Source organism: Daphnia magna, linkage group LG3 (assembly GCF_020631705.1).
Source record: "Daphnia magna isolate NIES linkage group LG3, ASM2063170v1.1, whole genome shotgun sequence".
NCBI lineage: Eukaryota > Metazoa > Arthropoda > Branchiopoda > Diplostraca > Daphniidae > Daphnia > Daphnia magna.
In genome coordinates, this window is record NC_059184.1 from 13,466,661 (window position 1) to 13,481,130 (window position 14,470).

The 14,470-nt window shown below is 39.6% G+C and overlaps 1 protein-coding gene and 1 long non-coding RNA gene across 7 annotated transcripts; one reads left to right on the forward strand and one right to left on the reverse strand.

The window, feature by feature from the left end:
- The first annotated feature begins 372 nt into the window (after nt 1–372).
- On the forward strand, nt 373–1,544 carry LOC116918477. Its single transcript, XR_004391536.2, has 2 exons — nt 373–1,239; nt 1,303–1,544. It is a non-coding gene; the product is annotated as an uncharacterized LOC116918477 (long non-coding RNA).
- Nucleotides 1,545–2,533: 989 nt separating this feature from the next.
- On the reverse strand, nt 2,534–14,370 carry LOC116918478 (fasciclin-3). 6 transcript variants are annotated; one of them, XM_045171553.1, is made up of 11 exons: nt 13,806–14,370; nt 9,002–9,198; nt 8,818–8,923; nt 8,571–8,693; nt 7,844–8,047; nt 7,572–7,771; nt 7,329–7,488; nt 7,143–7,256; nt 3,873–3,906; nt 3,545–3,782; nt 2,534–3,471 (listed from the first exon to the last, which is right to left on the reverse strand). In XM_045171553.1, the coding sequence occupies exons 1-11, from the start codon at nt 13,843–13,845 to the stop codon at nt 3,307–3,309; spliced, it is 1,581 nt and encodes a 526-aa protein (XP_045027488.1). In that variant the 5' UTR covers nt 13,846–14,370; the 3' UTR covers nt 2,534–3,306. The 6 variants fall into 6 exon arrangements, with proteins under 6 accessions (XP_045027488.1, XP_045027487.1, XP_045027492.1 ...); XM_045171552.1 differs by having other exon boundaries at nt 7,143–7,488; XM_045171557.1 differs by lacking the exons at nt 2,534–3,471; nt 3,545–3,782; nt 3,873–3,906 and adding an exon at nt 5,394–5,767 and having other exon boundaries at nt 13,806–14,369.
- Between the last annotated feature and the right edge of the window lie 100 nt (nt 14,371–14,470).

Below are 14,470 nucleotides of genomic sequence, written 5' to 3' on the forward strand. Positions count from 1 at the left end.
ATCTTATTCCATCTTTTTGTGTAGACACACGGTGGACTATACAGCAATTTTCTTTTTTTTTTTTCCTTTTTACAGTAGTAAGTCAGGCCATTTCTCTATTTAAGAATATGCTGAAATTCTTTTTTTTTTTTTTTTTCGAGTTCTATTTACAGTTGGCAGCACGTGGTGGACCAAGTTACTATGCAAATAGTATAGGCCATATATTTCAATTGAATATATATATTTTTTTCACACTTAATAAAATGCTATTTAAAAAAAATAATTTTTTTTTTGAGTCGGTGTTTTGTTTGTTGTAGTCTAAATAATGTAAATTGGAAACTATACGAGGTCTGGCATTGCGGCATCGGATGACTGACGAAATTTTACGAATGAGCACTTGAGAATTTTCCTGAAAACTTTTAGAGAGAAGATTCTTATCGTTTCTGTTGAAACAGTTTTTCTTTATTTTCTTCGAGAACTGTCTAGGCTTGTTTTCTTTTTTTTTTTTTAACTCCTTAAAAACTCACGATTTTCTTGTTATTGTGGTAGCCCGTCATGGTGTTGTCCACTTTTGTGAATGGCACCTGAGGTTGCCACCAGAATGTGAAAAGATCTCGACAGACTTGAAATGCAAATTCTTTCGTTTTTTTTTTTTGCTATAGTCGACCCTCTTTTGTGAGTGGATCTTCTCTCTTTTTGGTGATGTTCTCTTTTTAGTGTGTCGACTGTTATCTCTCTACGGCCTCTCGTGTTGGTAAACGTAACGAGAAATGGGTGGAAGAAAATAAATGAAGCTCATTAACAGATACGCGAGTTTTAACTCTCAGATAAGAATCTCGGTGGGTGTTCGAATAAACGATGGACAACTAGTCGTACCTCGTCACTGATGGATTGTTAACACAGCGGAGACGTGATTGACATCACCACGTGGTCCAGTCGAACATTCGAAAATCTTGAAAGTCATTCAATGAATTATTGAAACTTACGTGCCTCGGGTATTTGGAAAGAGAAAAAAAAAGGTTTTTTGTCCAAGCAGATGATCACAGCCTTAAAGAAGATGACTAAAGCCTTAAAAAATCGTTAAGACTCTATATGACACACTAAGCAATAACTTGCGTACGTTGTTCGTAGCTCGTAAAAAGGGGCCGTGTGTCGTCTGCTGTTCGTGCACGAGAAGAAGACAAACAGGCATACGAGACGATGTCCAGGAAACACCCTGTTCAACTGGAAAAGAAGAAAACATTCCCAGCAGTTGTTGCAGTAAGTAGCCTATGCTATCCCATAAAATGATTCACGACTTTTGATGTCTATCATATTCCACAGAGAGTAAAAGAAGATGGGCTACAGATGATGTGAGTATATATTTTGTTCCCTGGCCTCTTTGGGGTTTGCAGCTGTGTGTGTAATGGACATTGGGATATCACACAGCATCGCCCTTGATGCGTCTCGAAATCCAATCAGGATCATGTATAGAAGGCGCAATATGTTTTCATTTGCATATTCAATAGAAAATATTGAAGTCTAGGGCGGTGACGCAATACACTCGTGACTCATATCACACTTAATCACGGCGTGAAACATTAACGGCGCTGCTGGTGTTCGAAATTCGTTCCTCTTTTTCTCTGCCCAAATTGGAAATGCCCCACGAAAAGAAGGAAAAAAAATCTTTCCAACATTTGAACGAATCTCCTTTTCTTTTTCTCGCGATTGCAATGAATTATTAGACAGCCCAACGATATACAAATTCATTATCTCGGGTCGGCCTTTAGCCGAATGTTTTAATGGACTACATTTGAGATAATCACGTTGCTAACCACAATCGAAAACAGTCGGGAATATTGACACGATCTTACTTCGTGAAAAAAAGGGGGGAAATGGGCAAAACGTGTCGCCAAGAATTGAAGGCAATAAAAGGGAAAACAGATAGAGAGACAAACCGAAACCATCCACGGTGTTAATATTCATGGAAATTTACGATCCCCTTTTTTTTTTTTCCTTTTTGCCTGGACCGCCAACTGGTGAATCATCGCAAGTCTTGCCCCAATGTTTTTTAAGGTACAACATTCTCATAAAGAATATTCAGCCGTTTCTTAACGGCTCGTGCAAAATTCGAAGGCAAGAGAAAATCAAAACCGCCCAATCAGGCGGCATACGTAATCAGAACCAAACATTTTCTTTCGACAACTCGCTGTGCGCCCGCCCAGATTCGAAAAAGAAAAGGAGGGAACAGAGTCGTAATTCAAACGCACAGAGTCGCTTTGGTTACAAGTTATTATTTATTTTTTAAGTTGTATCGCCCCAAAAAAAAAAAAAACTAATAAATTTATGATATGCATAAACGGTTACTTTAAGTCAGCGTTTTAAAGAGAGACGTATAACGTGGAGCCATTAAAAAAAAATAGGAAAGAACTTACGGCAGTGAGTCGATGCAGCTTTGTGTAAAATGAAGCGAAACAAATTGTTTGTTTTCTTTTGAGAAAGTCAATGAATTAAAGAAAATTTTGGGCGTTAGTTTTTTTGTTTTGAAAAACTCAAAAAAAAAAATGAAACACGATTTCTTTTTTCGAATTGTTGTTGTATATTTTTAAGGTTTGTGTTGAGTTGTCGGGATGGACAAATGATACAAAACACGAAGGGTTTTACATTTTTCGGTTGTTGCTGTTTTTAATTGTTCCCAGTGAAAAGAAATGCGACATGAATTCGACATCAAGAAAAATGACGAGATGAAAAATTGGAATTTTGTTCATAAACTGCCATCAAACGATTGGTAACCAAAAATAATTCGCACTCGATCAAATTTGGAAGAAAAAAAAATGCACAATTTCAAAAATGGGCAGTTGAAAAACACGCTAAAATGTTTCGCCATGATTTTTTTCTTTTTGTACAACAAATGAGAGAAAAAATTATACAAGCGAAAATCAGCAACACGCACACACACAATAGAAAATATTTTTTTTTTTCCCTTTTATGTTAGTTTCTTTAAATAAAAACCGGAAGAAATGTCATGAATTGAAGAGTCAATAAAAAAAATAATAATAATAAATTTCCACCATTTCAAAAAAAAAATTAATAATAATAAAAGAAATCGATTCAAATACAATTACACGCAAAAATGCACACTTGAAATCGGAAACAAAATGCTTCCTCTATTATTGTGTGTGTTACGCAACATTTTGCGTTGAGAATTCCACAACGTAAAGGTGATGTAATTTAACTTTAATTTTTTTTTTTTTTTGCTTTTTAAATGTTTATGTTTTTGTCCGTTACGATATGCGCGTGCTAGAGAGAGAGAAAGTCAACTTGCGTTTTGTTTGCGTGTGTCGGTTTTTATTCAGTCGGCGTTGTTGCCGCACTGTCCTTGCCTTTCACGGGCACAATTTCGGCGTACTCCGTCGTTTCGTCCTTGATCATCCGAACGGCCGCAGAGTCGGACATGGCGCCTTCACCTGCCGGTGATTTCAAATCCAATTCGGCGTAGACGATCGCTCCTTCCTTTAACGTGACAAGCCCAAAATGAATGATGACGTGTCAATTTTTTTGTTTTGTTTTTTTGTATCTCTTTTACCTTTGCATCGATATCGACAGCGGCGTTACCAATTCCAGCGGATGCTCCGGCTGATTTTTTAGGTGCCGTTTTGCTAATGAGCGTCTCATAGAGCGATGAGATCCGGTGCGTGAGACTCTGTCGTTGATTGCTCGTTTCTACTTTCACCTCACCGGTGCCTTGATGAAGGTTATCTCCTTGTCCGGCATTGTCCTCGTCATCCTCGTTGGGACCGACTTCGCCGGCTTCTTCATCCGCACTGGAATTTTTACACGAAAAAATACAAACATTAAGTTTAAAAAAACATTTTTTTTTTTTTGTTTTTTGTTTTCGAAAATTTGCATATTACCTTTCTTTGGTACTGACGCCAACGGAATGGCTTCCTGCAGAGAACCGAGGAAGAAAAAGAAAAAAAAGAAGACGAATATTAGATATGTAATGTCAAACATGTGGCGACATTCGTGCTCAACGTGCGGTTGTTTGCGTGTGTGGGTTTTCATATTTTTGGGGTTGTGTCTAAAGCAATTGAATGTCAAGTGACAAAAACTTTCATCTCCTCTTTGTTTGTTTTTTTTTGTCTTTTTGGTTTGTATTTTTTTTTTTGAATTGGGAAGAGGTAAAAAGATGAGGAAATAATAAAAAAAAAACATGATTTGAATATCAAACACAAAAGGGGAGTGGGGGCACATCACACAAGCTTATACATAACCACTTAAATATAGACACCTAAAAACGTATTGGGGGGGATGGAAAATTACAAACACTACATCGATTTAATTTTTAATTTGAATTTCGTGTCTTCCTTTTTTTTTTTTTAAATTTTTTTTGCGTTTCTGGAAATGTCTGCGAAGGAGGAAGGAAATATCGTTCTCGTTTTTCTTTTTTTTTTTTATATTTTGTTTCTTTGTTTGGATAAAAGGACGGGATGGGCAATAAACCCCCAAAAATGGAAAACAAAATAAACCTTAGTTTGAAAAAAAAAAAAAAAAAAGAGAATGTCGGTGATGTTCTTTCTTTTTTTTTTTTAAAGAGAATCTTACAGCAATTGTTCGGTAATGAGAATTACAAAGCGTAATCTGAGAAATGGAAATGCCTCTGGCACAGTTGTGTGGCCAGAGACGCTTGACTGAAAAAATTTGCAAATGATTTATAGAGACTACTGTGAAAGATCGACTGCTACTGCTAAAACTACTGAGAATAAGGAAAGAGAGTTGAAAAACCTGAAGAAAAGGAATGAAAATGGAGCGCTATTACAAAATGAAACGGCGAGAGAGGGGGCACAGTCGTCTTTGCGCTAATTTCAAACCCTGAAATAGGAAAAATTGGAATTTCCGTCAACCAACGCCATCTCTTGGAAAGGACCGTCCCTTCTCGCCATTTTTTTTTGTTTTGTAAGACGCCAATTATACACAACAGTGGCGGCACACGGGGCACACATACAGTAACACATACGCAGCGGGCGACGTAAACATGTTTTGAATATGTAACACAGCTTCTTTTCCTTTTCTCTTCTAATAATTGGAGGGGATCAATGGAATCCGTTAATTAAAAAAAAATGGAGAAATGATATTGTAACACACGCACGCACATGAAAATCCGAAAAATGAATAAAAACCGACCCATTAAAATGTCTAGAAATTAAAAAAAAAAAAAAAAAAAAGTTTGCGTCTGACGAAACCTTTTTTTTCCTTTTTTTTGGTCAAATTACTTGAAAGCGAAGCCCAAAAATGAATTAAAAAAAAAAAAATAATTATGTGATGGAAGAAATTGTCAAAATGAGAATATTTTTTTTGTTTGTCCAGCTAATTCATCGAGAAATGAAATTCTCTCTATTTATTATAATTATGGTAGTCATGTTTCCGAAATTTTCTTGTCGCGTTCTTCTCTCCCTCTTCTGCAGTATTTATTTTTTTGTTTTCTTTTTGCTCTCTTTCTCTTGTTTGTTTAAAAATGGTCTTTTTAATTTGCAATAATAAATGTGTGTCTGTCTGTCTGTCTCTCTCTTTTCGCAGCACAATCAAACGGCCGTATCTTTGCCGTCGGGCGTTGTAGCGCCGTTCGTCTGCTGTTGAGCTTCTTTGATGGGAGCCGGGACTCCGTTGCCATTTTCAGCGCCATCGGGGCCGGCCAGTTGAAGGTTCAAATTCTCGTTGCTGCCTTTGAGCGGACCTTCTTTGCCTTCCTTCTCCTTGATGATCTCGCCGGGGTTCTCCTCGTCAATGCGCGCCTGTGATTCGCCCTCGCCTACGGTCCGACGTCCACCTAAGGAGGCATTCACGCAGAACACGGGATGGGGGGGAAGGACGGGATGATGGACGGGGGCGGTGGGAAAAGGTTTACACAAAACAGCGGGCACGACATGTCACACACACACACAACACAGACACACCGGCAGGTTGTTGGGGTTTGTTTTGTTTTGTTTTTTGCGTGTTTTGGGGCATTGGCGTGCAATGACACACACACAAACAAACGGATGACAAATCATAATTCGTGCAAAAGGAGCAGATGACAAACAAGAAAAAAATCAAAATGGAAACGCAATCCGACGGAGGAGGGCACGTGAATGTGGGGATTTTTAAAATGATTCGAATTTTCAGTAGGGATGGCATAAATGTGTTGAGAAACAAACCCAGAAATGACACGTAAATAAATATTGGAGGGGGGATATGGGCGAGGGGATTGGGTTTGGGATGGAGATTTTCGTAATGAAAAAAAAAAAGAAAAAAAAAAAAAAAAAAAGAGAGAAAAAAAAACGCGGATTTAGCGCTGGTTTTGAATGGCAACAAAAACACCGTTAATATAATAATAATAATAAAATAAAATGTTAATCAAAATGATAGGAAGTTAAAAAAGAAAAAAACACGAATATTTAGGAAGAGAAACACAAAACCCCCATAAACAAAGAAGCTGATAGGAAACGTCACCGGTTACGATTTTAATATCTTTCTCATCCTTTTTTTTTTTTCTTTTTTTGTTATTATTTTTGAATTAATTATTTTTCATTTTATTAAGAGAGTTAAAATTGAGTTAATGGCAAAAGCATCGCATTATTTAACATCAGGTTAATCGAACATTAATCCTTGACCCTCCCATAACGAGAAATTGATTTAAATTAAAAAAAAAAAAAAGAGTTGCTTCAAACCAGAAAAGGAAAGATCCTCAAATTTTTTTTTCTCTCTCTCCTTTTTTTCCACTGAAATCCGGTCGAAGAAGAAAAAAATAAATCAAAATAAATAGAAGGGACGTGGAGGATGGAATTTGAAGAGGATGGCCGGGAGAAAGAAATCAAGTTCAACTTCTACATCTGACAAAAGTTTGAAAAAAAAGAAAACCTCGACGATGAACTAACTACGACGAACTATTGGGAAATATAAAAACTAGCAGTCAGCATTGACTGTTTGTTTTTGATAGAAAGAATAAATGAAAAAGAGAGAAAAGAGAGAGAGAGAGAGAGAGAGAGAACGAGAGATAGAAAAGTAGTAGAGAAGTATAAAGATAAGAGCTAAAAGAATATGATTTTAAATAATAATAATAATAATAATAATTTCAGAAAACAAATGATAAAACAAAACAAAAAACCAAAAAAACATATGAAAAAGAAAGAAAATGATGTACTAACCAGCGAAGCACCACCGGCCGGTGTTGCGGGCGTAGAGGACGACGGCCGTGACGACTAGGACGGCCACGAGGACGATAACAATGGCAGCGATTCCGCCACCACCGACTCCGCCGGCTAAATCAGAACGAGAATCAACGGTCCGTTGGTTGGCTTGATTCGAACAGTTCTCAATTTGATTCGGGTTACATTGAAGCGGAGCTGGAGATGTAGACAGGCGCACCATGTACTCCTGAGAGACGGCCTCGCCGTTCATCAACGACGACTCCACCACCAAACGGAAAATGCGACGCGCGTCCGCCTCGCTCACCGACTTGATCCGCAAACGGGCCTCGTACGATGTCGCGTTCTGTTTCGTTAATCGATTACAAAAAAATTGAATTTTGAAACATTTCTTTTTTTTTTAGGTTGATGAGATGATGATTCAATTACCGTGCTCCTGAGCTCGCTGACTTCGACGCGAGGATCGCTGGAACGGCCGGTAAAGGGTTCAACAGCCAACTCGGTCTCACCGTCCAGCTTCCAGATGACGGCCGATGGACGTGGATTGGCCGTGAAATTGACGGTGATGTCACCGGGCTGACCGAGCACAAAACCGTACAACGTCATCTCATCTTTGGGTTGAGGAGGAACTGCAAGAAAAAGAAATACAGTTAAGACTGGTGGGTCTTGATAGATCAAAACAGATGTCAACGCAAACTCACAGATGACGTTCAATTGCGCCGAGGCTTGGTGAGGATCTTCCATCGTCAGCCACGGTCCAGTGGTGACGCAACGGAGCGACTTGTCGTGGTCGACAGCCTGGAAGGCGTAGTTCAACTTGCTCGTGATACTCACCTTCGTGTTGTCGCCAACCGTTCGCGGTTCCACAAGCGTTTGCGTATTGGTAAAATCCAATTCACGATCGCCTGTCCAAACGCGGATGTGGGGGGGAGGAAGACGAGAGACGCAAATAAAAGGAAATGGTTAACAAGGGCAACAAATAAAAAAAAAAAAATGGGAATCAAAACATAACGGAGTGTGTACACATCATCCCTTTGGAAAGGGCTGAAAGAATAGGTCTTTTGAGTAACGTCACGCACGAGTGAAAAACGACAGACGGGCAAAAAAAAATGCAAGAAAAAAAAAATGAAAATTCTACGAAAAAAAAGACACGACACAATTCGAGCCAATCAACTGGTTCGTTAACCAGCCGGACTTTTGTGTGTGTGTGAGGCTCCACCTCGCAGACATTTTGCACAGCGATCGTTAACCCGTTTGTATTGTGGTCCATCTTTCTTCATTTTTGGTATCATTGCCCCAATTTTGATTTCAAAAACGAACCGCAATGAAATAATTAATGAAAATATGTTTCATTCCAAATGATTTCAACAATTTCCAGATGATAAAAAAAAAATTATTAATAAAGTTAAAATGATCTTTCATTTTTACCTAACATCCACATGATGGCAGGGACAGGACGGGCGTTGGATACCATACAATCAATTGTGGTCGTTTCTCCAGCAATGACCGTGATGGTATCCTCCATGGGTCTCAGTGAAATCTGCGGCAATGCTGCAACAACAACAAAAAATACCACACCACAAACAAGTTAATAAATTTGTGCAGACCCAACCACCGGATGCATTTGTGGAATAATAATAATAGTAATAAATGTGCTGTAAAAAAAAAACCATACCCAAAACGGTGACGTTAGCGCTGGCCCGTTCGGCGGGTGATCTGCTCGTTCCGCTAAGGAACACACGGCAGGACCATACGCCGTTTTCAGCCTCCGTAATTCTGGCCTGTTTCCAATCATAACAATTAAACCCTTTGCTACTTGAATGTTACCGTTTTCAAGTGATGAAAATGTTCCGACTGACCTGAATGCCGCATTCTCCATCTTCGAGGATTCCCAATGGTTCGTATAGACTGCCCGGCGATAAATTGTAGAGATCGCCGTTGATCTCCCACAAGCAGCTCTTGATTGGCGTGCGCGTTTTGCACATCAATCTCGTCACATCATCTTGTCGAACGACGATATTCTGTGGCTCGATCGTCACTTGACAATTGGCGATACCTAATTTAAAAAAAAAAATCGATTATTTGACATTTCACCATCAAGCAGCTAGAGCCATCTAGCGGTCGTAAAAACAAGCCGATGAGACATCGAGGAAACAACCCCACCCACACAATGGAGAAAAACAGACGCCCGTCATCGCACAAAAAGAGGTAAAAAGAGAAAGGTATAATAATAATAATAATCAACAAGGCAACGGCTGAAGAAGAAAGGAAACAAGACATGGGGGGGATGGGAATCGTGGAAAAAAAAAAAGAGGAGCTCTTCGTGAATCATGGAGACATAATACACGGCGAATAGGAACACTGTGGGAAAAAATGATCGGCAACTCGGTGGTTCTTTCGGCCACAACGAGGAAAAAAAAAAAAACCAACCTTACGAAATAAAAATAAAAGTTTTTCTGATTATTTTTTCTCAGTGCACTTTGTCGAGTTTCTCAGGGACGACCCAACCCCCCCTTTTATTCACCCGATGGGCATTAAACACACGTAACCTAACTTTTTCCTTTCTATATATATATATATGTACAGGGAAAAGTGAGGAAGGAGAGGTTTTGATTCAGATTTTTGAATAATAATAAAAAAAAAGAATGCGAGGAAGGGAGAGAAAGAAAAACGAATGGCGGCGGTTGGTGGTAATTTCCCAGACTCAAAAAATCCTGTGGCTTGAGGGCATGGTTTGAAATCCAAGAATACGGAGAGGGAAAGAAGAACATCGAGTGCACACGCACCACTCGACACAACACCTTGAAACACCATCTACCTGTGATCTACCCCCGAGGGCTTTCCAACGGTCACTTTTCTTTCTTCCAACACGAAGAAGAACATCAACTAGCAACAACAAAAAAAGACTTTTCTCGAGAATTCTTAACAAAAGAACTCCGAAACGCGAAAAAAACCTGAACCATTGGCTGTTGTTACCGTTACAAATCAAACGTGGAAAATGATGATTACCTTTTTTTTTTTGTATGTAAAAAAGAAAAAGAAAAAAATGCAAATGGCGCCATATGTCGGGATATTGTACGAAAAGTTCATCATGACCCAAACAAAATCCGTGTGATCTATTTTCATCCCTTCTCAGAGCCGTTTTCCTTTTTTTTTTTTGTGTGTGTGTGTTTCCACTTCCTTTTTTTCATCAGGATATTTTCTTTCTTCTCCCTTTGCATCGAAACGCTTGTAGGGGAGGGGAAGCGAAAATCGATAGACGCTCTTGTTGCTACGGGCAACCGGAGCAGCTGCGTCGTTCGCTTCTTTTGTACAGTTTCGTACACAAGCGCCCCCCCTCCCATCCCCTGAAAAGCGTCGCTTTTCCTTCCCATCACAGATTTCCTTTTCTCCTTCCGTGTGTCTGTTCCGTTACACACACACGAGCAAAATTGTTGATTCTCCTCATCATCATCATTGCTCTCTCTCTCTCTCTCTTTGCCTTTAGCTACTCTTTGGGATGATTTGCATACATAGCGGTACATTTTCTAAACGATTGGATGCGACATTGCCAAGTTAGGTAATGCGATTTGAAACATCAAAAGCGACGTACCAACAGGTTTTCCTTTTCCCTCTTTTTTTTTTGTTTTAAAAAGAAAAATGTTTCGAATTTTATTCTTTTTTTGTTTTGTTTTAATATTTAAATCAGCGTCGAGCGTAAATATTTATTTCTTCTAGTTTTGAAACAGAACATGTCTCCCCCCCCTAGAGAAAGAAGGTAATTGGAGTTGATGCAAGTAATCCGACACGACGCTTTGAAATCGAAACGACGATCTGCTCTTGGTGTCGATTCAAAAATATATAAAAAAAAAAATGATTTCGCCGGCCCAGAACAGCCGGTGCCCGTCGAACCGCATTTTCGTTTTTGGTGCGTGTCTTTCTCGACATGTGACGTTTTCTCTTACATCCCTTCAAAGTTTCAATTCCTACACACATTTCGCTCACGTGTCAAATTTCTTCGTCCTTAAAAAAAAAAATTCAATTCAATTACCGTTTCTTTGAAAACGTGCGTGTTCAGGCCCTCAAAGACACACACGTCGTCTTTTAAGAAAACGAAAACAAAAGAAAAACCACCTTTTTTCTTCTTTTCCAGCGGATTCGCATTCATCTCTTTGCAAACAATCAGAGAGCGAAAGGGGAAGCCGTCACAAATTATTTGAGAGTTGTTTTCCTCGGCTAAACGAAATTCTAAAAAAAAGGGGGGATGGACAACATGGTGCGTGACGTCACCTAAAGTTAACATTGGCAGTTGAACGAACTTGAGGTCGTGTAAAAAAATTAAAGTTTTTTTCTGTTTATTTCTTTTCTCATTGTGTTGATTCGAGTGAGCTCACGACAATGACGCACACACCAAACAGACACCTGCCGTCGTTTTCGACCAATAACCGTGTGTGTGTGTGTGTGTATTACAACTCGCTAAAAACCGCAGACGGTTGCACAAGTAAGAAAACTTGAAAGCAATAAAGAAAAAGAAAATAACTAGATGGAGGAAGAGGAGGAGGAGGGAAAGGCTATACGCTTGATGGAGTTTCGGTTCCGGGCTGTTGGGGGGAGAGAGGGGGGGGATATTTTTTTTAAGATCTAAAATAATAAGATATATAAATATAAAAAAAAAGCGAAGGCCACACGGCCAATTTGGCACCTTCTCGTGAACGGTGGCCTCGTATAACCCCACCCTATGTTTTTCCTGCTCGTCAATTAGGAAATGTTCAATTCTAAAAATTCCGGTTTCTATCGATTTTCTCTTTCCAGGAAAAGAACAAAAATATGAACAGCAAAGTTGTTTCAGTCATGTTAGGCACGAGGACCCAACATACGATAGCACTTAAGACGAACCCGTTTTTGTTTTGTTTCTTCTAATCTATCATATCAAAATGCAAGAGGGGGAAAGATGATGCCAGTCTACCCGGCTTTCACCCAAACAGGACAACCTTTCACCGAGTCAACAACCATCAGAGAACACAAAAAAAAATGGGTACGTTGAAACTAATCACGCAATGTCGGCCAACAAACCGACGCACGAAAGTTTTCGTTCATTGATCCCACCCCCCTTCCCTGAAATTTTGTTTTTAGATACGAAAAGGGCAAAACAATACACAAGGCCTTTTAACCGCATCCCCAAAAATTCGTAATCAATAATTCACCCAACTCCCCCCTTTTTGTTTTCTTTAACAAAAACAAAATCTATTCACCCAACTACTTAAAGTTCGTCGTTAAGTTATTCCACGTGCATTTCAGTGGGAAAAGGGCACACAAAAACTATCCACTTAAACCCTTTTCCCACGCCTTACATTATCCGGCCTGATCTTCGTTTGTTTACCGAGTGACGTCGTTTGACGTTCAAACAAATACGACGAAAGATGGCGGGCGTTGCAAAAAGCCGAAATAAAAGCGGCGAAGTTTCTTTTTACTTATCGAGAGGGGCCTATTTGTAGGAGACGCGTGCTGGTGAATGAACATGCGAATTGCTGTTCATCTCAAATTCCATTGGCCCACACACAATCTTTTTTTTTTGTTTTTCTTATTTTAAACAAACGAAAAATGAAATGCAGAAAAATTACAAGAGCTACAAATAACAATTGACCGGAAATCTCGTCTAGGAAGTTTTTTTTTTGTGTTATCGCGTGATCTTTTCTAATCTCTGAAACAGGAAAAAGAAAATAACAGAGGGGGGGGGGGTGATTGCACCGGTAAGAGGGGGGAGTGCCACAGTTCCTCCTAATCCTGGACAACAGGTTCGAATGCATATTATTTAAGTAAGAAAAGAAGGTTCCCTAAATCCGCCACTTCCGTTTATCGATGGATGTAAGAAGAAAGTTTGACCCCTCTTCTGTATCTACCACCTGCGACCACCTGTACCTGTTTTCATACCCTCCCCTCAAAATAAAGACGCTCCTCCTCCATTTTGTTTCCCCCCCCCCCCTCCCATCCGGGAAAAAAAAATTTCCACCGGAAAAAAAGGGGAGAGATGCTCGAAAAAGAAAAAGTTCACATTAATTAACTTTGTGTGTGTGTGTGTATCTGATTGTAGTTAGGCTGGTAAAAAGAAAAGGAGGATGTTGGGCCAGAAGTAGTTTTTACACACAATCTAGGGGGAGTTTGGAGATAATTGGTGGGAAAAGGGAACAATACAACATCCGTCGAGTGCGTCTCTCTCTCTCAAGACTTTTCAATTGAACCTTCACGATATAAAGTGCATACGTAGCATCTGCCACAGGCCTTTTTTTTAATATATAGAAGGAAGAGCTAAACACAAGAAATCTCTCAATGTGTCTGGCCTTTGTAAAGAATCCAATTGGACTAGATTGAACCTGATTGAAGTTGATAGTAAGAGAAGAAGAAGAAGATCAAATGTTTGGAGGAATATGGAAGCCATTTTGCCCTGAAGCAACGCTGGTTACGCTGGTGGTCCCAAACCGCCAACTCTCAAGCGTTTTCATTAATGATTCAAAATAAATAAGTTTTAAAAAAAAAACACATGGCGAAAGAGCAAAAAAATAAAAAGGGAACCTCGCCCTGTGTGCACAGCGAAGCAAAAATGGAGAGGAGAAAAGAGAAAATGGCCACAAAAGAAATTGCATTAGGGTCAAGGCGAATGGAGATGGAAATTTTTTTGTTTCTTACCGATCAATAGAAGCAGGCTGATGAAATTCAATCGCGTCATTCTCGTGAACGTGTTTGCCTGCTCAAAGAATAAGGGCAGAAAACTGTTTCGCACAACAACTGTACGTGTGGTTCGAAGAATCAAACAAAAATGGAGGAAGGTCACAGACAAAATCCCGCGCTCAACACACTTCGACTTGAGACCACTGCCCTGACCGAAGTGCACTGAAAGACTGGCAAAGTAAAAATGTATGTATGCTTTTTTTTTTAAGTTTCTGCTTCGATTATCTTTTTATTCTCTCTGCTCGGTAACAAAACTTTTCTTTTCTTTCAACTGGATCTTCTTCTCTTTTTTTCGATCGAAAAGAAGAATTCCTGTTCGAGACAAAAACTGAAACAGCGAACAAAACTGGTCTCTCTCTTTTGGCCCCTCTAGGTAGTATTTCTCTGTTTTTCGTTTCTAGATGTGGATGGAGCCAAAGGCGTTGTGAAGAGAAAAACCGGGAGCGTTTCTTGTTTGGGGCTAACGGCGAGAAAGACAAGAGACTGCAGTCAAACACTCTTCAACTCGACTCGGCGTCCTCGACTCGACTAACGCTTCGTTTTGATGGAAGAGAACGGACGGCTTGGGGTTGGTCTGTGGAGGCAGCCAACGGGTGGGGAAAGGGATGGCGCGCGCGGGGTTT

Excerpts from the sequence above, each read along its gene's own strand:
- LOC116918478 (XM_045171552.1), bottom strand. The coding sequence starts at position 13,845 with ATGACGCGATTGAATTTCATCAGCCTGCTTCTATTGATCG. Across the intron at positions 3,783-3,872 it reads GGCGTCAGTACCAAAGAAAG|TGCGGATGAAGAAGCCGGCG; the intron begins GTAATATGCAAA and ends TAAAAATTCCAG. Across the intron at positions 3,472-3,544 it reads CTGTCGATATCGATGCAAAG|GAAGGAGCGATCGTCTACGC; the intron begins GTAAAAGAGATA and ends GTCACGTTAAAG.